This window comes from Phocoena phocoena, chromosome 6 (assembly GCF_963924675.1).
Source record: "Phocoena phocoena chromosome 6, mPhoPho1.1, whole genome shotgun sequence".
In the NCBI taxonomy this organism is placed as follows: Eukaryota; Metazoa; Chordata; class Mammalia; order Artiodactyla; family Phocoenidae; genus Phocoena; species Phocoena phocoena.
In genome coordinates, this window is record NC_089224.1 from 66,080,847 (window position 1) to 66,107,375 (window position 26,529).

General features: G+C 37.1%; 1 protein-coding gene across 6 annotated transcripts in view; it reads right to left on the bottom strand.

Annotated features, from left to right (window-relative positions):
- PTAR1 (protein prenyltransferase alpha subunit repeat containing 1) overlaps window positions 1-2,206 on the bottom strand; it is a 38,909-nt gene extending 36,703 nt beyond the window's left edge. For 5 of the 6 annotated variants that reach the window (XM_065879331.1, XM_065879330.1, XM_065879329.1 and 2 more), the window contains exon 1: window positions 2,120-2,205. In XM_065879331.1, the coding sequence (XP_065735403.1) occupies window positions 2,120-2,205 (86 nt within the window). Of the gene's footprint in view, window positions 1-2,119 lie in introns of all 6 variants that reach the window. The other variant, XM_065879328.1, reaches the window with a different exon arrangement.
- Window positions 2,207-26,529: the final 24,323 nt, after the last annotated feature.

Genomic DNA, 26,529 nt, shown 5'->3' on the forward strand with positions numbered 1-26,529 from the left:
AAAAAGAATAAAAAACTTTCTTTTATAATACTGAAAAGTGTAATTAGGTACTAACTTTGAAGGTGAATGATGCCTTTTTCTTTTAACTAGAAATAGAGCATATGTATTTTGGAAGTAAAAGGGTTAGATGAGGGGAGGAAGTATGAGCAATTTTGAAAAGTCCAAATTATAAGACATTTTAAAAGACGCATTGTAATATTACTGGAGATATTGTTACTGTAGGGAATATGTACTAAAATATAGCTGAAGATTAATACTAAACAATGAGTTAAGCTATTTAAAATTTTCAGATCTATATCATTATTTCATATTTTTTCAAATGCTCAAATTATTTCAAACTTTAAAAAATACTGAATGACGCAAATGTTTATTAATAATTTTAAGTTATGCACTGGCACAAAGCACATTGATGAGATCTCATAAAAATAGCGATTGGGGGGGGCATTAAAGTCCTTTATGAGTTTCAATAAATATGATCCAGAAGAATCGGGATGTGTTCCAAACTGCACTGTGTCAACCTGCCAGGCCAATGAACACTCAAACTCAAGTTTTTTCAAATATGAAATACTGATGCTTTTCTAGTCTACTTCAAAGAAGATAAACTAAGATGATTACTGTACTTATTAGACTTCTTTCTAACCTCCTCAATTTCTTTAAGAAAAATAACCCCAAATGATGAGAAAATAGTCATTTCATTTGTCCAACTTTTTTTTTTTTTTGAGAATGTCTCTTATTTGCACTAAAGCTCTCATTCTCAAAAGGGGACTGAAAGACTGATATACAACAAGGCATCAAAGCATTCTTTAGAAGGCCCAGTGCCCACTATGGTTACTGCCAGGAAATCATTCCAAACACTCTCATTCTGAAAAAGGCAGCAGTCACAAGGGGAAAGGAAGTGGACGCTGTCAGAGGTGGCAGGTGTGTTTTGAGGCCAGCAGTGTCTTGTTTTTAATGAGGCACAGTTGCAGGTCTCCAACTGTGTGCCACGAGGGAGCAAGACATCTGAGGGCATCACCTTGAAGGAAAAGAACACTTCATTTAGATGAAGGTTTGGCACCTCTTTTCAGCAGAAAAGCTTAAGGTGTTAGAATGCTTAAAAAGAGTAATTCATGCGTTCCAGTTTAAAGAAAAAAATATTTTTTACAAAAACAAAACTCCATAAGCAATTAGGTAAAGTGAAAACAATGTAAAACTGGATTCCATGTTTCTTTCTCTTGAGGGAAGGAGGGATGAAGGGAGGATGGATAGGAAAATAGCTACACTCTTGCTTCTTCCTTACTCTTTTATACAATGTGTAGATATATCTCTTCTTTAATAGCTTCTTTTTCGTTACATAAAAGCAGAAGTATCAGACAGAATACAGTCTCTTACCGGATCTTCCCGGAGTACTCCAAGTAAAATGGAAAGGAAGGAGGGAAAGATACACGTGTCAGTTCTGTGGTGTCCTACTTAAAGAGGGCAGCAGCGTTTGAATAAAAAAACAATTAATATGCTCCCTGTAACTATGAATCAGCTAATGCTAACAAGTGTCGAGGTTTCATCTGCTTCCCACCAGACTCAACCTGTGTCTACAGAAGCTACTCTCTTGAGAATGCCCTGTTCACCTTCAAAACAAAATGTTTCATCGAAGTTCCTCTACAATTTTGGGACAGGTGAGGCGAAAGTCAAAAGCAGCCTCAAGCTACCTTCGGCTAGTAAACTGAGGGGGTTTTGGCCCATGGAAAGTAAGATGATTAGTAACCCCTTCTTACCAAGGTCCGGGATGAACCTCAAAAGAGTTGTGTTAACAAAGCACATACAGACCCACACCGTGTACCTTAAACGGATGTGGGACGTGGACACACGGGTTAAGTCTTTCGAGTTTCGTGAACTCCTGGGAAAGGGGTGGGAGGGAGGTCACTTCTAAGGACTCGCCCGAGAGCTTGTTCCGGTAGCGGAAAGCTGGCCCCGCGGCGGCCGACAACTATCGGGCCCCGACCCAGCTCCGTCGGCTCTTGTAAGCAGCGCGCGGGTCAAGACCTGCCGTCCGAGGTCGGCTCGAGGTTTGGCCCCGCCCCCTCCCGCCCCCGACGACCCCCGGAGGCGGCGGAGGCGGGGGCATCGCCGGCGCGCGACTCACATGTGCGGGTTCCTCCTGAAGGCGTTGGTGATGTCCTTCACCACCCGCTGCACCAGGACCGCCACCTCCTCGCTCGTCTCGGCCATGTTGGCGGCGTCCGCGGCGGCTCGGGAGCGCCTCCGGGAGAGCGCCGAGCCACCCGCGGGAGTTCCCGGGGAGCGCGCGCGTGAGCGCCGGTTTGGCCGCGCCCCTGCCCCCGCCGTGGAGGCCGCCGCCGAGCACTTCCGGGTCAGCCCGCGGTCGGCCGGTGTGTGGTCCCTGACGAGGCTGAGGCTGGCAGCTTGGTCCCTGACTTCCTCTCGTAAGCGAGTTTCTAAGCGCCCGAGAAGATTCTGCAGACTCATTTGCAGTTACCTCAGGTCGCTGTATTACACTTTATTTTAGTTTCTGGTCTACTGGGGACCGAGGAGGGAGGGGTCCTAAGGTCACTCCTAGAGCCAGGGTCTGACCTGAATACCCCGCCCAGAGCACCTGTCCTCAGCTGTTCTGGAAAGGAGGCAGTCCCAGAATGCTCCTGGAGGAAAGTTTAACCGAGAGTGAAGATCCTCTTAAGCAGTTAGTCCCTTGGCGTTCTGAGAGCTTGTTCCCTGTATTTTCTTAGTTGGAGGGATGAGGCCGTCCAGAGACACCCTTGGCGGAATGAGGCCCAGTCGGACCGTATTGGTGACTTTAAGCTTTTGTACCTGCGTGCCAATTTCGGCCACTAAGCAGATGCTTTCAAAAAGTTAATTTAAAAAATTTAATAAATGGATTAAAGGAAGAAAAAGGAAAGGAAAGGAAAAGTTATTTGCTCTCTCCATATAGGGAGTAGAAGTACAGAGGTATTTTTTAGATTTTCTACATCGAGTGTACCTTGCTTTGCACATCATTTGGTGTCCTATGAACGTTGCGTGTTAGTTTGGGAGTTAAAAAACCAAGTCCCTGGCAAGGTTTGCTCTTAATAGCTATTTGCCTTGCTACAAATAATTTTTATAAGAAAAAGTGGCATTCTAGTCCATTTGGATTTTGAAATGCTGTAATTCAAATTTTCATGTATCAGATTTTCTTTCAACCACTGTGTTAGAAAAAATCCAGCTGCTTTTGTTTCTTTTTACTTAATCCTTGAAGTCTTTTAGAAACTTTTTTTTTAAAAGCAAACTCAATGTTTAATGTAAACATATGAAGAGCATTTGAAGTAGGGTTGATGATTGTGAAAGTAAAAACCATCCACTGGATGCAAAATTATAAAGCAGTGAATGAGAAATATAAATTATATTCAGTGGTCGATACTCCCTGTGGGTACGTTTAGAAAGGCTACACCTGCTGTAAGGACTTTGGCCTTCTGGTTTTAAAAGAAATGAGCTAGAAGTTTCATAAAATTATAGAAAAGCAAGATGGACAGGTTTGATTTAGTAAGGTCAAACAAACCTTAACATATTGACAAGTTCTCAAATGAGTCAGTGGAGTGAATTTGTGTTTAGATTCCAGGGCCAAAGACAACTTCAAATGTCCTGATTACTCTTAAAATGTAGTCAGTTCTGAAATGGTTTGAGTTCACTGATAAGTCTTTTTCCTATTCTATTAATCAGAGCCTTGCATCCTTTCCTGATAAAAGTGGAAAATACATCCTGACTTCTGGGGCAGAGCTTAAAGGACACACTCAGAAATATGACATTTTTTTCAAAGAATTTATTTTTATCTTAAAAATTAGTGTGATTTTTGTATTTCACTCTAATATATTTAACAGGAAAAACAACAGCAACAGCAAACTTTATTCCCAAATCTTGAAGTGAAATTGATGTTCCAGGAAGATAACATCCTATATGGTTCGGTGTGTCCCCTTCCAACACACACACACACACACACACACACACACACACACACTACCTTCATTTGAAAGGTGTGAATTATATGTCTCATGATTCTTCTAAGAGTTCACAAATTGTTTCACCCAATTATTAAAGATCTGCTATGTTTAGAACTTGAATTTTTTATAGTTAGAGCATACTAGGACTGTGACCCAGTCCCCTTATTTTGCTGATAAGGAAGCTGAGGTTCAAAGGAGAATTGAAATTCATGTGACTTTAATAATGATATGTTTATAAGAATAGGATATGATGAATTTAGCATGATTTTGTTGAAGGATTCAAAGATTTATGTTCAGGGATCTGCAAAATACACTTACTAATAATGAAATATTTTAAATAGCTTAAATGCCCAACTTTGGGGATTGATTAAATTACAGTAAATCTATATGATAAAATACTGTTTAGTCATTTAAAAGCTCACTGTAACTAGGAGAATATGTAGCAAATGCTTAGGAGGAAGTATATTTATAGGAGAATTTTATTTTCTAAGTAACACGAAGAACAAAATATAATTTTTGTAATATAAGAAGTTTTTTAAAGTATATGTTAATAAAAACATGGATATATTTATTTGTTAATTAGGCAACTCTTATGCATAATAATTTTCTTAGAGATTGATTTTTAAGCAACCATAACTCGCTTACAATTTAATCTCCCCAAAATCACGCCTTTCATATTTTAGGAGACTATTTGACAGTCCTGTGAATGTATTTGACAGTTCTCCCATACCCTCCCCCAAATCATTCCTTTCATATTTTAGAAGACTATTTGATGATGGAGGAAAAGGTAGATATATAATGACAAAAACAAGTACCAAAACAGCATATAAGACAATTATATATGTAACCGAGAAGGACCCCATGGGGCCTTCCCAGGACAGGCCTTCCCCCATATCCTCTGCTTTAGCTCCTCTATGAAGTACCTAGATAGTAGTATTTGATGCAAATTTCCTGAGTTGTTTTCCAGATGTGAACATCCCCCACCCCCCTCAACAAATGGAAGAAACTACTTGACCTTGAGCACATAGCCCCAGGCCTCCTGGAGCTTAAGGACTGATAATGTTAACCCTGTGACACCACCCTGCTACCCCACTGTCAGCCAATCAGAGAACTATGCATAAGCTGATCACATACCCTGCAACCCCCCTCCCTCACCTGGCTTTTAAAAGTCCTTTGCAGAAACCCTTTGGGGAGCTCAGGGCTTTTTAGGGCCTGAGCCACCTCATCTCCTTGCATGGCCTTGCAGTAAACCTTTCTCTGCTCCACACTCCGAAGTTTCAGTTTGTTTGGCCTCACTATGCGTTGAGCACATGAACTTGCATTAACATATATAGATGTTGACAAAAAATTATTCAATAGTTGATCTAAGAAAGAAATGGAAAATTTTATTCAAGCCAACCTGAGGATTATAACCCAGGAGATAGTCTTTCAGGAAGCTCTGAGAACTGTTCCACTTATTAGAGTTCAATGCACAGTTATATAAGTTTTTGAGACAAGGTGTGATACGTCAAATAATGTATCATTGAAGGTTTACACAATCCAAATCTACACATACAAAGCGAGTAGTGGTCATGGGTTATCATGGCCCCTTACAAGATTAAGAAGGAAGGTTATTTTCTTTCTGAAGGAGTTGTGACTCTTTGTGAGGTTAAGAAGGAACATTATCTCCTGAGGAGGTCTGGCTAACACAAATTCACAACACATGCTAAAGGGGAGGGAGGAAGCACAACCAGGCAAAGGAAAATTTTATGTTTAAACTTTTCTCATCTTGCCATAAAAAATGAATTTTATTTCATCATATACAAAACAAATTGTACATAATATAAATATAATTATATATATAAGTATTAGACTGGGATGTTATAAACTAAAATGTTAACAATGGTTATCTCCATATGATAGAACTACTAGAGATAATTAAGACCTATAAATATACATTCTTTATATTACTCTGGTTGTTCCAGACTTTCTACAATGAAAAACCTAATGTATGTGTTGAGGGCGCTGGTGGGAAGAAAGACACCAAGGTTGTTTTAATGACAGACCTAGTACAGTTGACTCTTGAACAACATGAGAGTTTAGGGAGCTGACCCTCCACACAGTCAAAAATCTGAGTATAATTTACAGTCAGCCCTCCATATCCCTGGTTCCAATTCCTCCTTTTCTGTGGTTCAGTATCTGGGGATTCAGCCAAACCTGGATCACAGTACTGTAGTATTTACTATTGAAAAAAAAATTTGTGTATAAGTGGACCTGTACAGTTTAAACTCTTGTTGTAAAATGGTACAGATGAACCTGTTTGCAGGCTGAAATAGAGACACAGATGTTGAGAAAAAACGTATGGACACCAAGGGGGGAAAGCGGGATGGGGTGGTGGGATGAATTGGGAGGTTGAGATTGATATCTATACACTAATATGTATAAAATAGATAACTAATAAGAACCTGCTGTATAAAAAATAAAATAAAATTCAAATAAAATCAATAAACTGCAAAAAAAAAACTCTTATTGTTCAAGGGTCAACTGTAATTACCTTTGTGCAGAGTTGTAGATGACCTTATAATCTGTTTTCATCTTTGCTCTGTATTATTCCACTTTTATCACTATGATGTGTCATTTATTTACTCCATTATTTGGATTGAAGTCCATTTTACTATGGTAACATTATGCAAGATAGAGTGTAAATAGTACTAAACATGTTTTTACCATGTGCTATTATTACAAAAACAACAAGTTTATTTCCTCCATTAAAATAATTAAGTGCTCAATTTTAAGTGCTTCATTATAATATTACCATTGTGACTAAATATATACTTATAGTATACCAAACCTCAACCTTAATCACTCCTGAAATTTAAAATCAAAGAACTTACAAAGAAATAGGAGAAGGGAAATATAATACTAGTCAAGAAGTCACAATATCAATGTCTTTTTATGAATTCTTAAGAAAAATCAGTAGGAGTAATGTTATCTGTAAAGTTTTTATTAAAAACCATTTCAAGAAAAGGAATAGAAATTAATAAATGAATTTAAAAAGACATGTACATTAAACTTAGGGGAGTTTTGGTGTACATTTTGCCTCAGTGTGTGTAGGTTTATTTTCCCAAATACAAAACTTCATGTATGATCAAGAACTATTTTTTTTAAAGTCACAAAATCATGAATTGCAAATGACATCTATTCTTGTACTTAGTTGATATATCTAGTACTTCATTATTCTTTTCTATTGTTACTATTTATTTATAATTAAAGTATCATTGATTTACAATATTGTGTTAGTTTTGGGTGTACAGCAAAGTGATTCAGTTATATATACATACACACATATATATATTTTTTTCAGATTATTTTCCATTATAGGTTATTATAAGATATTGAATATTGTTCCCTGTAACAATTCACTATTATAATTGTTGAGATAAAGATAAGAAAATGCATGTGATAGCACCTTTAAACTGGGAAGTACTATACAAATTATAACTTATTTCTGTGAGTTGACACAACATCATTACAGGTAAATCAGTATTAAAACACAATAGTGGGACTTCCTGGTGGCGCAGTGGTTGGGAATCCACCTGCCATTGTGGGGGACACGGGTTCGACCCTGGTCTGGGAGGATCCCACATGCCGCGGAGCAACTAGGCCCATGTGTCACAACTATTAAGCCTATGTGCCACAACTACTGAAGCCCGTGAGCCTAGAGCCCATGCTCCGCAACAAGAGAAGCCACTGAAATGAGAAGCCCACAAGCGCAGTGAAGAGTGGCCCCTGCTCGCCACAACTAGAGAAAGCCCATGCGCAGCAACGACGACCCAACACAGCCAAAGATAAATAAATAAATTAATTAAAAAAAAAAAACAAAAAACAATAGTAAACTAAGATGAAGCTTAATACTAACTTTCAAAATGAAACTCTATTGTTTAATATTCTAAAGAGAATTATACTGCTATTACAATTAATTTCCTAATCAAAACATGAACTTTTTTTAACCAGACAAAGTAGGTAAATGTTATAAAGATGCTTATCATGACAGTGACTTTAAATGATCAGTTAGTACTGATGTTGGAATCCATGATGATAGAGAAATGAAGATACTAGTTGCATATTATGGTTTTTGTTGCTGAGTAACTGGTGCTTTATTTTTCTTGACATTTGATAGTTCCAAACTGTCATCCTTTTCCTTTATCCTCTTCTCCCTACCACAGAGGCCCAGGAAACCCATGATGTAATCTTCAGAAAAGAACAGGAGAAAATGTCTGGAGAGAAAAAGAGCCAATCCAGGCCTTGCATGTGGAAACAGCTAGGGAGATGGGTATGTTTCTATGATGGATTCAATGTTTCTCATGTACTGAAGATGTCAAATTTTTCTAGGAATTTCTTAGTAATATGCCATTTAGTGGATGACTAAGGGAAAGAAGTATCCTAATATGAGTACATTCTTAAGGAGTTATTTTTTTGCTTTGTGTTTTTCTTATTCTTCAGTGTAAATATGAGAATCATGTAATAGACTTAGGTTAAAAAATCATAACTGAAAATTTAGGAGGGTAGTAAAAACTTCATTTTTACTACCAAAGAGGTTTAGTTGAGACTTCTTCGGTAACTGCCTAAAAGTAAGACAGAGCTATATCTCCTCTTCTTTCATCTCACTTCTTAAGCTAATTTTTCAACTCAGAAATTTTATAATAAAAATATACCATATTTCTCAGTTTATTCCTATTTCCATGTTTTAAGCCACCTCTGACACTTATCAAAATTAACAACAGGCCAAAATCACCCATAGGAAATGATGAACTTTCTTTGTTAAATGTTGAATTATGCCCTAACTTGTAGTGTAGTATTTATAGAGACTGACAGTCTGAGTTTTAGGAAGGAATGCCAAAGAGTAACTCCCCAATTAACATCTTCTGGCTTTAGGCACTTGAATTTCTATGGTAAGTCTGCAAAATCACCATCAGTGTGCAAAAAAGAACAGTGCAAAATGTTGTGTATTGGGTTCATAGGAGGAGAAGGTTAAATACCACCTCTGAGGGATGAGACTCCAAGTAATTGTACTTATTTATTCCACAAATTTTAATGAATGTTACTGTGTTTAAGACATTGTGCTTGCTGCTAGGTATATGGTGGTGAGAAAAACAGACATTATTCTTGCCTTCTTGTAGGACTTACCATCTAATGGAAGAGATACACAATATTCAAGTAAACAGAAAAATGTATAAGGAAAAATTATAATACATGACACAAAAGGTAAAAGCAAGGCACCATGCTAGATGATAACAGTGTGGAGTAAGAGCAGAGCTTTAGACAGTGTGGTCAGGGAAACCTATTCCAGGTGGTGATATTTAAGCTGAGACCTGAAAGATAAGAAGGAACCAGCCCTGTGAAAAGCAGGGGAAGAGCCTCACCACTAGTGGAAACAGTATGTGTGAAGTCCTTAAGAAGAAGAGAGTTTACACAGCATGTCTCAGAAATTGAAAGAAGGCCAAGCTAATAACTTTTACTGACCTGAAAGTGTTTGTGAAGTGATTTCAGATTTAGTATTGCTTTCACCTGGATGTCAGCTATGAGCATGATTGCTTAGTTCCAATTTTTCTTACTTTCTGTATCCTCTTTTTTCTTTTTTGTACCACACTGAACAGCTCACCAAGGACAGCTCATGTCACATGGTTACGTGGTGTCCCTTGGTCAGGTATTTAGTCATGAAGCCCAGTAACAAACCCAGAACTGTTTCTCAAAAGGCTAATATTTATTAATAGTAGAGGACAGGCTTTTTTCCAAAACCCTAAGAGTGTTGCCATGACATTTAAAAAAATTTTTTTGCTACCACTGGATCTTCTCGGTCATATGGCCCAAAATCAGCTTGCATGGAAGCTCTGGGATCCACTCAAAACTATGAGTTACTCAGTCAATTATTCCAGCTAGAACATTTGAATAGACTACATATTGTCTCCTGAATCTAAAGTGGCCCATATGTCTCTCAGTGGTAGAGTGTACAAGATGAAGCAACTTGTCCTTCACGTTGATAGAAATATTGTGACATGCCCCAGACTACTGGACTCTTAGAAGTTTCACTATCATGACAGGCCCCTGAATGTTTTAAGAACTTATCTAGCATCCTCTGTCATGTATGTGTTTTGCCAAGGCATGTAGCATATTTGTTACTACACATGAAGTCAAATACCTAAAAGGAAAAAAGGACTAAAGCTCTCATTATATACTCAAGACTCTTGTATTTTTTCCTTGTAGTATATATTAAATGCAATTAACAGTTGTCTAATTAGTTCAATATCTTTATCATTCTATAGAATGTAACTCCACAAGGGCTAGAACCCTATTTTTCCTGTTCAGTGCTGTGTATCTGTACCTTGCCTTGCATATAATGGGCTCTCAATTAATATGTAAATGTATGGATAGATGAATGAAAGAAAAGAAATGGAAAAAAATAAGAAAGGATAGAATAGCCAACATGTAGCATAGATAAAGAAGCTGTAGAGGAACTCACCTAGGAATTTAGTTAGAGGCTGAATCGTGAGGAAACCTGAGACCATACTTTGGCAGTTGAAATTTTTCTGAAAGGGTTGCAGGGAGCCATTGAAGGGGTTTATGCTTCTCTGTTGAAATCCACCCATTTTTCAAGGGTGCTCTCCTTACTTTATACTATGTTTAGTTATACATACATACGTAAATTGAGCACATACATAGTTTTGAGTTTTATCACATAATAAAATGAGGGAATCCATTTCATCTTTGTTTTCCTAGTACCTGGCATATTACCTGAACATAGTAAGCACTTCAGCATTTGTCAAATGAACAAATAAAGGCCCAGTTCAAATGCCACTTCTCTACTTTAATTAAATTACCTCTTAGAATTAACTCATTTACAGGAACAGTTATGCTATCTGACCCCCTTAAAAATCTCAGTGTGCTGTGGACCTGCACTTAGGGTAAAGAGGTCTATGGCATAGGTTTGCATAATTACTCTTATTTAAACAGGTTATTTTATTAAAGAATTTATTTTATTTACACGGTAAGTTATTAAACAGTATTAATTATTTACCAGTATTTTATTTAAACAATACATTTATGTCTTGTTACTTTAAAGTGGTGACAAAACAAGTTTCTTTCAGATTTTACTTTTGCATTATATACAAAGGAACTATTAACTTTTTACTTGTTTTTCAGGGACCGTATATTTTATAGATAGGATTAATGTGGGTTTTTTTGTTTCTGGCCTTTACTTGTACATTTGCCAAGTTTATGAATTGTCATTCGGCACAATCATTCATTTGAAGTGTACATAAAAAAGAAATTTGGCGTAAAGCCACAAATCATTAGTCGATGGATTTTTAACTAAAAAAGAAAGGTGTTTAACTCTAAGAAATTTCAACATACAACCACATTGACAGCAGAGATTTCTATCTAGATTCATACAACAGTCTTACTGAGATGTTTTTGGATTTGTTACATGTAAGTCACTAATCACAAATAAAGCAAAAGTTGATTTTTGTGTGTGTATTATGACAACATATTTTATTTGCAGGTAAGATTTTTAAAAATATTTTTTCATTTTTTTATTGAGATATAATTGATATATAGCACTGTATAAGTTTAAGGTGTACAACATAATGATTTGACCTACATACATCATGAAATGATTACTACAGTAGGTTTAGTGAACATCCATCATCTCAGACAGACACAAAATTAAAGAAATAGAAAAAGAAAGTCTTTTTCCTTTTGATGAGAACACTTTGGATTTACTCTTTTAACAACTTTCATTTATAACATACAGCAGTGTTAATTATCTTTATCAAATTGTACATTACATCCCAAGTACTTATTTATTTTATAATTGGAACTTTGTACTTGTGACTGCCTTCATCTAACCCTCCCTCCCTCCCACCCCTCACCTCTGTTGGCTGCAAATATGATCTCTTTTTTAATGAGTTTGTTTGTTTGTGTTTGAAGTATAATTGACCTGTAACACTATGTTAGTTCCTGGTACACAACATAGTGATTCGATATTTCTCTACATTTTAAAATGATCACCACTAATTGTCATCTGTCACCCTACAAAGATATTATATAACTATTGACTATACTCCCCACATTGTACATTTCATACTCGTGACTCTTTTTTTTTTTTTTTAGTTCATGGCAGTTTATTTAATTTAAAAATAAAAACAGAAACAATAAAACAAAACAAAAATCAGTTTCCAATGAAAATACAAACACTTTGGGTGGTTATCCAGCTTTCTTTTTCCCTGTAGGCTATCCTGGGCTCAAACCAATCAAATGAATGAAAACCAATTTTGATTGGAGCCATAAAGCATGTTGCACCAATTAAATTACACCAATATATTATTATAATATGTTTGAAATGCCTTTCAGACCAATAAATAAAAAAGACAAATTCAAATTAAAAAGTCAACTTTTTATTACCAAAAAAAAGAAATTAAAGTCACAACACAGATTAAAAAAAAAAAGTGCAGTCAGGTTTCTCTTTTTTTCCTTCATTTATTTTGTAACTGCAAGTTTGTACTTCTTAATGTCCCTCACTTATTTCCCTCCTCCCCCCACCCTTCTCCCCTCTGGTAAACACCTGTTTGTTCTCTGTATCTATGACATTGATTCTGTTTGTTCATTTGTTTTTTAAATTCCATACGTAAATGAAATCATATGGTATTTGTCTTTCTCTGTCTAACTTATTTCACTTAGCACAATACCTCTAGGGCTATCCATGGTGTCACAAGTGGCAAGATTTCATTCTTTTTTATGGCTGAGTAATATTCCATTGTGAATATATACCACATCTTCTTTATCCATTCATCTATTGTTGGGCACTTGGGTTGCTTCCATATCTTGGCTATTGTAAATAAGGCTGCAATGAACATAGAAGTACATATATCCTTTCTAATTAGTGTTTTTGTTTTCTTTGGATAAATACCCGGGAGTAGAATTGCTGGATTGTATGGTGGTTCTATTTTTAGTTTTTTGAGGGATCTCCATACTGTTCTCCATAGTGGCTGCACCAGTTTACATTCCCACCAACAGTGCATGAGGGTTCCCTGTTTTCCACATCCTCGCCAACACTTATTTGTTGTCTTTTTGATAATAGCCATTCTGACAGGTGTGAGGTAGTATCTCATTGTAGTTTTGATTTGCACTTGGGGTTGGGGCTGGGTCCTGCGTCCTCTGGTGGATGGTGCCAAGTCCCAGGGTGGCTGGAATCTTGGGGGGTCCTATAGCAGCCAGCCTACTGGTTGGTGGGGTTGTGTTCCCACCCAGCTAGCTTCCTGGCCCGGAGTGTCCCAGGACTGGTGCCCACCAGCTAGTGGGCAGGACTAGGTCCCAGCACTAATAAGCTAGAGGGAGGGTTCCAAAATGGCACTTACCAGCACCAGTGTACTTGTGGTGGGATGAGCTCCCTAAAAATGGCTGCTGCCAGCATCCATGTCCCCAGAGTGAGTTTCAGCTGCCTTCTTCCTCTCCCAGAGGCTCTCCAAGATCAAGAAGTGGGTCTGACCCAGGCTGCCTTCAAATTACTGCTTATGCCCTTGGTCTTGAAGCATGTGAGATTTGTGTGTGCCCTTTAAGAGTGGAGTATAGGGCTTCCCTGGTGGCGCGGTGGTTGAGAGTCCGCCTGCCGATGCAGGGGACACGGGTTCGTGCCCTGGTCCGGGAAGATCCCACATGCCGCAGAGCAGCTGGGCCGGTGAGCCATGGCCGCTGAGCCTGCGCTTCTGGAGCCTGTGCTCCACAACGGGAGAGGCCACAACAGTGAGAGGCCCGTGTACCGCAAAAAAAAAAAAAGAGTGGAGTCTATTTCTCATAGTCTTCTGGCTCTCCCCAAATCAAGCCTCACCGGCCTTCAAAGCCAAATATTCTGGGGGCTCATCTTACTATGTAGGACCTTGGGTCTGGGGAGCTCCTGATGTAGGGCTTAGACCCCTCACTCCTTGGGGAGAACCTCTGCAATTGTAATTATTCTCACATTTACGGGTTGCTCACCTGGGGGGTCTGGGTCTTGATTATACCATGTCTTTGCCCCTCTTACCCATTTCATGTGGTTCCTTCTTTATATTCTTAGATCTTCTTTATATTCTTGAGAAGATCTTTTCTGATGGTTTTCAGGTCCCTCTCATGGATAATTGCTCGGTAAATAGTTGCAATTTTGGTGTGCCTGTGAGAGGAGATGAGCTCAGGGTCTTCCTACTCCACCATCTTGGTCACTCCCCCAAGATGTTTCATTCTTAACATGGGATCATGCAAAAATCTTGGGCAATAAATTAATAGAGATAATGTTTCTTTGCTGTATAATTTAATAAATAAAAGCAATGATTTAGCAACTGTAGAGTTTTTAACTGAACTAACCATTTATTAGCTATTAATGAGGTATTATAAGAAGGAATGTTAGTTGACTTTTATTCTTAACATGTGTTGAAGTATTTTATTAAAGTTAAAATGCCTCATTGTAAGGAAAATTGTAATGTAGAATTCTGAGGTTCTTATTCCGTTATTCCATTTTAGACTGAATGGCAAAAATTACCATCAGTACATGCAGTATTGTCAGATATTTTAAATTACATTTTGTTTCGTTATTCACTTAAATTCGTTTATTTTATAGGAAGCTAATTCACATGAAATTTATTATAAGATAGACTTACAAGGACATTCTTACCTTTCTATTTTCTCTTTTAGAAAAGCCTACATTTTCACCATGTTTAAATTGCATTATGCAATTGTGATTTCTTAGTGTTATGAAGAATTTAGTGAGGCTTAGCTGTCACATCGTAGACTGGTAAAAATGGCATCATGGAAATGCTGTTAACGTGGTTGTCAAAAGAATGAAAGATAAAAGGAACAGACAGAAAACTAATAACAGTTTAAACAGTTAAAACTGGGTAACAGTTTACTGGAAAAAATTTATAGTTTCTATAGTTTAGTCATAATGAACAGGAATTACAAATTTTGAACATAGTATAACTTTTCAAAAATTTTCCTTCCATTTCTTTTGCCACTTGACAGCAAGGAAATGAATTTTGAATTAAATACATAAGCTGTTGTATTCATGTGTATCTTATATTTTTAATGTAAGATGGAAAGCTGGCTTACAGCCACCTTTTTAATGCATAAAAGCAGTCTTAATGAATGCTAACAAAGTCGTACAGTCTCATGAATATTATTTGCTTGAAAACCTTCCTGTATTTCATAAACTCTAGCCAAAATGACTTTATGTGTTACTTGAGCAAATTTAATCCTGTGCTAATGAATATGTTCTTTATACAAAATTTCAAATAAAATATAAAAAATGTATTTCAGTTAAAATGATTTTATATTTTCCCCCCAATTTTTTGATAAGATTTAATTTTGACCAAGAGCAGGTCTAATCATATTGTACTTCAGGGCCCTCAAAAGTCCACATCCATTTATAACTGTGTCAGAGTGAATTAGGTTTTTCATTGCCATTGATGACATACATTTGAGCCAACAGACCATACTCCAATAATAGAACCAACTAATATAAGCTATCTTTTAATCACTTTTTTCATTGTTAAAATCCTTAGGTAAGTCCATGAAACAGTGCCAACTCAATACCAACATCTAGAAAGGATTGGCTCTTTATTACTGGCTCTAACAGAGCTGACAGTTCTCTTTTATTTCAACTAGAAAAGTGTTTTTTCATAAATTTTTTTTCTTTCAAGAAAAATGAGTGAATCCATTTTAGAAATTTATTTTATACTCTTCTTTAAAACTTAAAGAAATAATTATCTAAGGAGAGTCAGTCTGACTAGTGATAAACCTAAATTATAGAATTTTTTTTTTTTTTTTTTTTTGCGGTACGCGGGCCTCTCACTGTTGTGGCCTCTCCCATTGCGGAGCACAGGCTCTGGACGCGCAGGCTCAGCGGCCATGGCTCACGGGCCCAGCCGCTCTGCGGCATGTGGGATCTTCCCGGACCGGGGCACGAACCCGCGTCCCCTGCATCGGCAGGCGGACTCTCAACCACCGCGCCACCAGGGAAGCCCCTAAATTGTAGAATTTTAATGCGATTTTTTAAAATAACTAGAACTATTAAGTAAATACTTTTAACTTGATGCAATAAAAAGAGGTTCACCCTGAGAAAACCATAATTCAAAAAGTGTCATGTATCACAATATTCATTGCAGCACTATTTACAACAGCCAGGACATGGAAGCAACCTGTGTCCATCAACAGATGAATGGATAAAGAAGATGTAGCACATACATACAATGGAATATTACTCAGCCATAAAAAGAAACGAAATTGAGTTATTTGCTGTGAGGTGGATGGACCTAGAGTCTGTCATACAGAGTGAAGTAAGTCAGAGAAAAACAAATACTGTATGCTAACACATATATATGGAATCTAAAAAAAAACAAAACAAAACAATAATGGTTCTGAAGAACCTAGGGGCAGGACAGGAATAAAGACGCAGATGTAGAGATTGGACTTGAAGACATGGGGAGGGGGAAGGGTAAGCTGGGAGGAAGTGAGAGTAGCATGGGCATATATACACTACCAAATGTAAAATAGATAGCTAGTGGGAAGCAGCCGCATATCACAGGGAGATCAGCTAGGTGCTTTGTGACCACCTAGAGGGTTGGGATAGGGAGGGTGGGAGGGAGATGCAAGAGGGAGGAGATATGGGGATGTATGTATATGTATAGCTGATTCACTTTGTTATAAAGCAGAAACTAACACACCATTGTAAAGCAATTATACCCCAATAAAGATGTTTTAAGAAAAAAAAAGGTTCATTTATGGTTAGCAGCATCCATCTTCACACAAAACATTCTATTTAATGAAGTATTTCAGTTGAGCAAACATTTGCTGGGTATCTGCTATATGCATGGCATGTCCATAGAGGTGACAAAGATGACCAAAACTAGACCCTGCTCCCAAGAAACTTCTTTTCTAAAGCAGATTATCCTATTCACCTATAGTCTTGTTTAGTTGCAAATCTACTTTGCATACCAAGACTTTCTTTTCAAATAGTGCAAATGAAAACTTTTGAGTATCCACTGATCGGAAGATCAGAAACTCTCAATCAGTATATGGAGATGTAACTTGTTTAAACAAAATATAATCAGGCTTTTATTTCAGAAATTATATTTGGAAAAATCTAAACTGCTCCCTGATACCTTTTTGACAATGTAAATAAGACTTTTTCAGTTTAAATTATAAACCAGAATTGAAACTCAATGTCATACAATTTAATTCCTTTGTTTTTAAGAGGGAGTTAATTGTATATTATTAGCAGCCAAGTGTAGATTTTAAAATTAAGATGGTTTTTTAAAAATCAGATTTGTCCTTTTGAATTCTAGCATGGGGTTATACAAGCAAGCTGTCAGTTCATTCCTATATATATTTTGACCTTAAGACAAGAACTTACATCACTAGGAAGTAATTTTCTAGCCTAGTATATTTTTAAGCTTTCGAGAACTCACAGAGGAGAAAGTTTCAAAAACAATTTACATTATTTTCGATAGCTATTTGCTAGTAGATATGATATTGGAAACCCATGAATTATCTGGATGGGGAAAACTGGTTTTCTTTAATTCCTAGATTTTTCCCGTTTTCAGCCAGCACTTAGATTGACTCTGCTGCAAGAAAAAGACTGGAACTAAAAAGCTCCATGTTGTATTTTGAGGCATCATTGTTGTGTGTGTGTGTGTGTGTGTGTGTGTGTGTGTGCGTGCGTGTGTGTGTGTGTGTATTTTAAGATCACTCATGTCAGAGAAAAGTTTGTTTCATGACACTGGCCTCCACTCTATGTACTTGAACATAATTAAGTTGAAATGTTAAGGATATTGATAGAAATATTTTAAAGATTCTTTTCAATACTTGCCTTCCTTATTAGGCAGAATTCTTAACATATTTCCTCTTCTCTTGATGGTATTGATTATGCAGGTCATACCTCCAGACCAAGCCTCCTGCTAATCTCCACACAACTTCCAAAGTGATTTTTCTAATACACAAAAATGACCATGTCATTTCTGTGCTTCACAGCTTTCAGCTACTCTTTACCAACCACCAAAGAAAAATCCAGATTTTTGTTTATGATACAAAAGGCTTCCATAATCTGAACCAACCTACTGTTTCTGGACTTAATTCTCAGTGTTAGACTCTGTGCTTGGATTGAAGAGAGAGATGAGAAGTGAATCTTATAACCTTTAAGAGTTCACAGATTGTGAACTGGTGCTGCTACTCAGTAACTGTAATGGTCTGGTTAATGCATAAAGCAGGAGTCACCATGGCATTTCAGAATCCCGGGTGATTATATCCAATGAACAAGTCTGTTTTGGTCATAATAAAGAAGCCTAGAACTGCCCTGGGAAGAGGAGATGGCTGTCAGGTAAATGAGCCTTGAAAAATTGTAGTAATAGCAGGAGAAGGAGGCTCTGCTGATAGTAATACCATTCATATGTCTGCAGGTAAATAATTATAACCCATGTTTTATGCAAAAATACCATCTCTTTTCCCTCTATTTTATATAGTCCTCAAAACAACTCATTGAGATCTTATCAGTATCCTCAATTCACAGCTAAGGAATCAGATGAAATTACTGTATTCAAGATTAAACAGCAAATTAAGTCAGACTTCCCTCTGTCGCCAAATTATGTGATCACCATGGATAAAACTTCTGGGTTTACTCTCTGATCCAAGATCAAGGAAGTAGAAAGGAATGGGATTCCAGGTTCTTGAGCTGAGCCTTTCCCCTGCCATCATGGAGCAGCCTCATGGAACTATCTGTACTCTTTAGTGTGACTAAACCAAAATAAGGGATCATCACTGTGTTTACCTTGTGCCTGGCACTGTGTTAAATGCTTTACATATATTGCATTTAATCCTTAACAACCCTATAAGGTAACTGCTTTATTTTTCTCCATTGTCTAGATGAGGAAAATAGGGCTTAGAAAATCAGCTTAACCCAAAGGTACATAATGAGTTAGTGGCAGAGCTAGATCTTGAACCCAGATCAGCTTTGTGACAGAGCCCATGTTCTTCTGTTGAGCCTTCCTCTAAGAGAATGGTTAGAAGTTTGGGGTTTTTTTTTCTTTTTAAAATCGAGGATAGCTAACTCTAGAATTTTGAATGCCACACACCAGCTTTTTACAGGGTCCTTCCTCTTTTCTCTTTGATTCAAAGCCATACTGATTAAATGAAAGGGTATGATGACAACTTATTTCTTCTTTGATCTTCTCATATCCTCAACCTTATTTCTTAGTGCTCCAGTATTACTAAGCCATTAAAATTGCTAAAAGTCAGATTATTTATTATTGCCTTAGTATAAAAATCCTATAAAATAAGGATTTTATAGTAAAAGAAATGTAGAGTAGAAATAACACCAAGATTAGAATCTGAAAACCTGATTTTCCAGTCTGATTCTGCCCCTTTCTAGCTATGTGTCCTTAGTCCAGCCTTTTCAACTATTTTGAGGTGTCTATTTTCTTAAGTTTAAATTGTCAATAACGTTTCCCCTGTGCCTCCCCTCATAGAACATATGGAATATTAAACCAATCAGTTTAGTCAGTAACTCAGTAAAAACAAAACAACCTCAAACATCTGTATCCTGAATTCTCTCACTTTTAAATTAATTTCTATGAAAACCCTCAGAGTACCATGTGAGAATAGTTGAAGAATTTCATTGATTTATCTCTGGAAAATTAAGCCTAACTGATCTCTCTATTTTGATTTGCAGGTTTTAATTTCAAATAGAAAATAGTTTTTTAAATACTATCAGTGTACCAATCACTTTATGTAAAAAATAGATATTTAAGACATATACTCAGAGGGAAAAGACTCTTGAAAACCTCTTTCCTCCCTTTCAGTTCATGAATTGTAATTATGGCAGTTAAGTAGGTGTGTATTCTTTAGTTATTATGAGATCCCTGATTGCTGGTTTCTCCACCAATGCACATTTTGAGAAAAAGTCATGAATAATATTTTCCTTCTTCAGCCTCCCCACAATTCTTTATTTTCTGATTCTAAATAGTTTTTTTTTGTTTTTTGTTTTTTTGCTATGGCAGACTGGCTGGAATCACTTTGACCTTGGCCAGAACAAATAGAAGATTAATGAAATAGAGCTAACCCCTAGCTTCCGAATGACAGAGCTAGCTCACCATTCACAACAGTCACCTTTCCTTTAATCCTTTTGCCCCTGAGTCTCAGTTCTTTCCTCCTAACTCTAATGTTCTCCTACTTCTCATGGGCTGGGGGAATTCCTTTGTATGTTGACCTGGAAACCTGGATTTAGTGGTCATTGGTGTGGATGCAGTACCTGTGAGTAATGATGTTGTCATCCAGGGAGAGCAAATGAATGTGAAAGAAAGGAACAGTATCAATAGGACAATGCTGTGCATGGAAGACCTCATTTATTATTACAATTTAAATGTATTGCACCAAGTAATTTTCTTGTTGGTATTTGAAAGGTTTTCATTAGCTAAATATATAATTATACACATAAATAAAGTCTGACATTTACTGCAAAATCAGAAGGCTTAAGATCTTTGAAAAGGAAGGTGGATATACCTGATCTCAGAGTGGAAAGTCTTCCTAAACATGTTACCCAAGTCAGAAGACATAAAGAAACAAGATTGATAGATTTTATATATATATATATATATATATATATATATATATAAAATCACATTAATCAAGTTTGAAAGACAAAAATAAAATAAGAAAAAGACATATAGTCAATATTCTTAATATATAAATAGCCCATATAGAAATCAGCAAATGATAAGCAAACCAATAACTGTCCAATGAACATGTTATTATTGTTCAAAAGGTAAATCTTTTCAAAAGAAGGAAATGTATTATTATTTAGTTATTATCATTTAAATGTACTTAACTAGCAACATGGAAATGTTAGCAGAAAGCGGGTTAAGATAAGGAGACATTGCAGAGGATTTATTGTTGCAATGGAGTTCAAATTAATGGAGCTAATAGTCTAATTAGAATATACTGTGTGGATTCCACTATCAGTGGCATCAGTTACTCCCTAAGTTAATGATATTATAATAGAAAACCCATAATAAAATAAGCCAAAGGGTAACTGGAGTTGAAGCTATGTGTGCTCTAACTTGTTCTACTTTTAGGGAAGTTCTAGGCACAAGTTTGGGAGAGGTCTAGAACACGTTATAATAGGAAATTACAAGGGAGTAGTATTGAGCTGTCAGCAAAACTTAAGAAACTTCTTGCGAAACTTCTTAGTCCTATTGGCATCAACCTGCCAATGAAGATATGGTTAGTGCAAATAATGTTTTGTGGATTCATATTGCCTCACCTGTTCTACTGAGCAGTCAGCAGTGCTTGGATGAAACTCGTGGATTTGGCAACTATAAAGAGACTTCTGACGTGGTGGCTCTTGTAAACTACCTTGAGATTTTAATATTGATGTCAGTCTGCAGATTGGATTCCTTTCTTTCTTCTCTTCTATTTTACTGGCACCAAAAAGGGCTGTGCCCTCCCAAAGGAGTTTAAAAAGATAGAATAGAGAGCAGAACATATGAGGAAATGTTAAAGCAAACTAGTAGTCAAATAAATGCAATTTTAAATAATAACTCTTCATCAAAAATTTTTTCAAAGTTCTTTTTTTAATGTTAATACTCTGTATTATCAGATACCACTGATTTCTTACCAAGATTCATCCCACCTCAACTTTTTTTTTTTTTTTTTTTTTTTTACTGACAGAATCCTTATGTTTACTCTAGGATAGAATCCAGATAGGCTTAAGGTTTAGCTATAAAGTCTTTCTGGTAGTCCCATTCTTCTTATCAGCGACTGGTTTAGGAGAGGGCATGTCACCCATTTCCAGCCAGTGAGACCTGAGGGAAGTTTGCTATTGGGCTCCTGGGAAAGAGTTCCTCTTCCTAGTAAGGAGACACAAGGAGATATGGTCCATTTTTATTTCTGGTTCTGGTCTTGCTGGGATGTTCAGCCCAGAACTGCTTCAACTATCTTGTAATCCTGAGGGCAAAGTAGAGAGAAGAAGAATGATTTTATTGAGCCATTTAATCAAGCAGTACTAAAAACTGCCTCCCTCCCTCCTTCCCTCAATATTTCTTTCCTTCTTTCATTTCTCTTTCTTATTTTCTATGATGCATATATATAGGATAGAAAAATCTTGAGGTTAAAAAAAGAAAATTGCTGCTACTTGAATGATATGTTGCAAATCGACAGAAGTGGGAACTCTATTAGATGATGACATGAATATTAGCAACTGTGATTAATACCAGAGAGGGAATTGGCAATGCAAAGAGAGAAGTAGACATTCGTATTTAGCACATAATTGTTTTCCCTAATGTTCCCTTTGAAAATATTTGTTGACAAATTTAGGTCTCAAATGATTGAAAATGAACATCTGGACTGTGTCACGGTCCCACTTAGAGTCAAATGTGATGGTGATCCTTGTGCAGTGAGAATGAAGGAGAACAGCAGATGGGGATGTCTTGGGAGTTTAGTGGCACCTACCTGGATATAAAACTGAAAATTCCGTCCCTGTCCCTGATGCCGAATGAGAATAATGAGGACAAAGTTTTGAGGATAAAGGAAAGAGAAATTTAGTAATTTGCCAGCAAATGAGGAGGGCAGCAGACTAACATCTTGAAAATTAGTGTCCTACTCTCTGAAAGAGGGTAGGTCTGTTTAAGGAGAAATTTGAGGGTGGGGTTGGCAGGACTACATGACTGAGACCTCTCTGGGCTGGCGCTACTTCTTTTGATATTTCCGTGATTCTTGGCCATTACGGTTGTCTGCTTCCAGTCAAGATGTGCTGACTGTTTTTCTGCTGACTGCTTGGTCCTATGCACCTGTGACTCAAGAAGAGCTATTCAAACAATATAGCACTTATCAGCATAGTTAGCAGAGAGAAACAGCATGTGTACATTATTTGATTTAATGCATAAGTTAAAAGAGAAAGTTAGTTGTTAAATTTTTAACTCTATATTTGGCTATAGATGTTGCTTGTCCTCTTAGTGCAAGAGAACCCAGAAATAAATGGTGTTAAAAAAACTCTCCTCATGGCAAAGTTTGCTTCAGAGCATTTCCTTCCCCTATTCCCTCAGCTTGTAGAAGTTGGAAGTCTGCATTTGAAGTTTGATGTAAACCATATGGCATATTTTGGAGGCTCCTGAGATGTACAACATTGCTCTATATGTTCCTGCCTCCTCACCTTTCTTATGCTGCTCTCTCTGCCTTTATTGCCCTTTCTTCCCCAAATGGTACCTGGCTCTAGGTTAAGAAATACTACCATTAGCAGTTATCTATAAATTCTAGCCTTAGACAGAAGACAAAAATCTTTATATTCCTCTCCAAAATATACAAGCCCTACCTATCTAATCTGAGAAGCAGACTGTGCATGATCATTGTATTGACAGTGTTACTTGTAAGCTCAGACTGATGGAAAGACCAGATACACGCTCCTTGGGTAGATCAAGCAGGGTTTAATTATCTAAAGTAAATATAAAAGGAAATCAGCACAATCATGATACACATTGCAGAGGTCAGCAACATATTTCAGGACAGATGGGGGTTCCTGCTTCTGAAATCCTCACCACTGGGTGCATAGTTACACATAATAACATCTGAATAAGAGTAATATTATTCTTAGTAGTCTTTCACTTTGCATTTAGACTTAAGTACACAGGACTGGATCAGTTCTCTAAGTAGACTGCCTGGATATGTGCTGGGGACCACTTCTTTGGAGCCAGGAGCACCTCTTTAAACTCAGATTTATACTGTGGAAATTAATGAAGACTAACCAAATGAAAGCAAGCAGAGGCTATTTATTCAGAACTTGCTATAGTAAGGGAGTCAGCCACTGTCACTTGTGTTTTAGCAGAGACTCAAAGGCAGGCAGAGGAGGGGAAAAAAGAGAAGGTTTCATGTATGCCCTGATTGGAAACTGTTGGCATGAGGAAGCTGTAGGCAGGCTGGGGACAAATATTAGTAAAGCTGTCAGTTATTAATCAAGTCCTGGCCATTTGAGATCAGTTGTTACAGGGGTTACTGTTTGGCTTCCTGGACCATCACTGGAGATAGAAGTTTGACTTCCTGCAAGTCTGACTTATAGCACGCTGACTTCCTGGGGCTGGTTGATTTCCTGGCCAAGTTGTTGCAGGTTGTGGGTCAGAGATCTATTTTTATATATGATTTGGTCATTGTTATTTTTACATTAAACCTCTCAATACAGAACACAATATGATTATAGGAGGCAGTACAGTACAGTACACTACAGTGAAGCTAAGCCTAAACAGCCCCTATTCATCACTCTTGGTGCATGCAAACTATTGTATCCTGATCCTAGTACATTCATTTTTTGTTTGTTTGTTTTCTTTTGTTTTTTTATACAGCAGGTTCTTATTAGTCATCAATTTTATACACATCAGTATATACATGTCAATCCCAATCGCCCAATTCAGCACACCACCATCTCCATCCCACCGTGGATGTCCCCCCTTGGTGTCCATACGTTTGTTCTCTATATCTGTGTCTCAACTTCTGCCCTGCAAACCGATTCATCTGTACCATTTTTCTAGGTTCCACATACATGCATTAAGGTATGATATTTTTCTCTTTCTGACTTACTTCACTCTGTATGACAGTCTCTAGATCCATCCACGTCTCAACAAATGACTCAATTTCTTTCCTTTTTATCGCTGAGTAATATTCCACTGTATTTATGTACCACGTCTTCTTTATCCATTTGTATGCTGATGGGCATTTAGGTTGCTTCCATGACCTGGCTATTGTAGATAGTGCTGCAATGAACATTGGGGTGCATGTGTCTTTTTGAACTATGGTTTTCTCTGGGTAAATGCCCAGTTGTGGGACTGCTGGATCATATCGTAATTCTCTTTTTAGTTTTTTAAGGAACCTCCATACTGTTCTCCATAGTGGCTGTATCAATTAACATTCCCACCAACAGTGCAAGAGGGTTCCCTTTTCTCCACACCCTCTCCAGCATTTGTTGTTTGTAGATTTTCTGATGATGCCCATTCTAACTGGTGTGAGGTGATACCTCATTGCAGTTTTGATTTGCATTTCTCTAATAATTAGTGGTGTTGAGCAGCTTTTCATGTGCTTCTTGGCCATCTGTATGTCTTCTTTGGAGAAATGTCTATTTAGGTCTTCTGCCCATTTTTGGATTGGGTTGTTTGTTTCTTTAATATTGAGTTGCATGACTGTTTATATATTTTGGAGATTAATCCTTTGTCTGTTGATTTGTTTGCAAATATTTTCTCCCATTCTGAGGGTTGTCTTTTCATCTTGTTTATGGTTTCCTTTGCCATGCAAAAGCTTTGACATTTCATTAGGTCCCATTTGTTTATTTTTGTTTTTATTTCCATTACTCTAGGAGGTGGATCAAAAAATATCTTGCTGTGATTTATGTCAAAGAGTGTTCTTCCTGTGTTTTCCTCTAAGAGTTTTATAGTGTCCAGTCTTACATATACATCTCAAGTCCATTTTGAGTTTATTTTTGTGTATGGTGTTAGGGAGTGTTCTAATTTCATTCTTTTACATGTAGCTGTCCAGTTTTTGAGCACCACTTATTGTAGAGACTGTCTTTTCTCCATTGTATATCCTTGCCTCCTTTGTCATAGATTAGTTGACCATAGGTGTGTGGGATTATCTCTGGGCTTGCTATCTTGTTCCATTGGTCTATGTTTCTGTTTTTGTGCCAGTACCATATTGTCTTGATTACTGTAGCTTTGTAGTATAGTCTGAAGTCAGGGAGTCTCATTCCTCCAGCTCCATTTTTCTTCTTCAAGACTGTTTTAGCTATTTGGATTCTTTTGTGTCTCCATACAAATTTTAAGATGATTTGTTCTAGTTCTGTAAAAACTGCCATTGGTAATTTGATAGGGATTGCATTGAATCTGTAGATTGCTTTGGATAGTAGAATCATTTTCACAATACTGATTCTTCCAATCCAAGAACATGGTATATAGATGGGTCTTGTTTTTGTATCCATTCAGCAAGCCTGTGTCTTTTGGTTGGAGCATTTAGTCCATTCACATTTAAGGTAATTATTGATATGTATGTTCCTAGGACCATTTTCTTAATTATTTTGGGTTTGTTTTTGTAGGCCATTTTCTTCTCTTGTGTTTCCCACTTAGAGAAGTTCCTTTAGCATTTGTTGTAGAGGTGGTTTGGTGGTGCTAAATTCTCTTAGCTTTTGCTTGTCTGTAAAGCTTTTGATTTCTCCATCAAATCTGAATGAGATCCTTGCTGGGTAGAGTAATCTTGGTTGTAGGTTCTTCCCTTTCATCACTTTAAGTATATCATGCACTCCCTTCTGGCTTGTAGAGGTTCTGCTGAGAAATCAGCTGTTAGCCTTATGGAAGTTCCCTTGTATGTTATTTGTCATTTTTCCCTTGCTGCTTTCAATAATTTTTCTTTGCCTTTAATTTTTGCCAATTTGATTACTATGTGTCTTGGTGTGTTTCTCCTTGGGTTTATCCTATATGGGACTAGCTGCGCTTCCTGGACTTGGGTGGCTCTTTCCTTTCCCATGTTAGGGAAGTTTTCAACT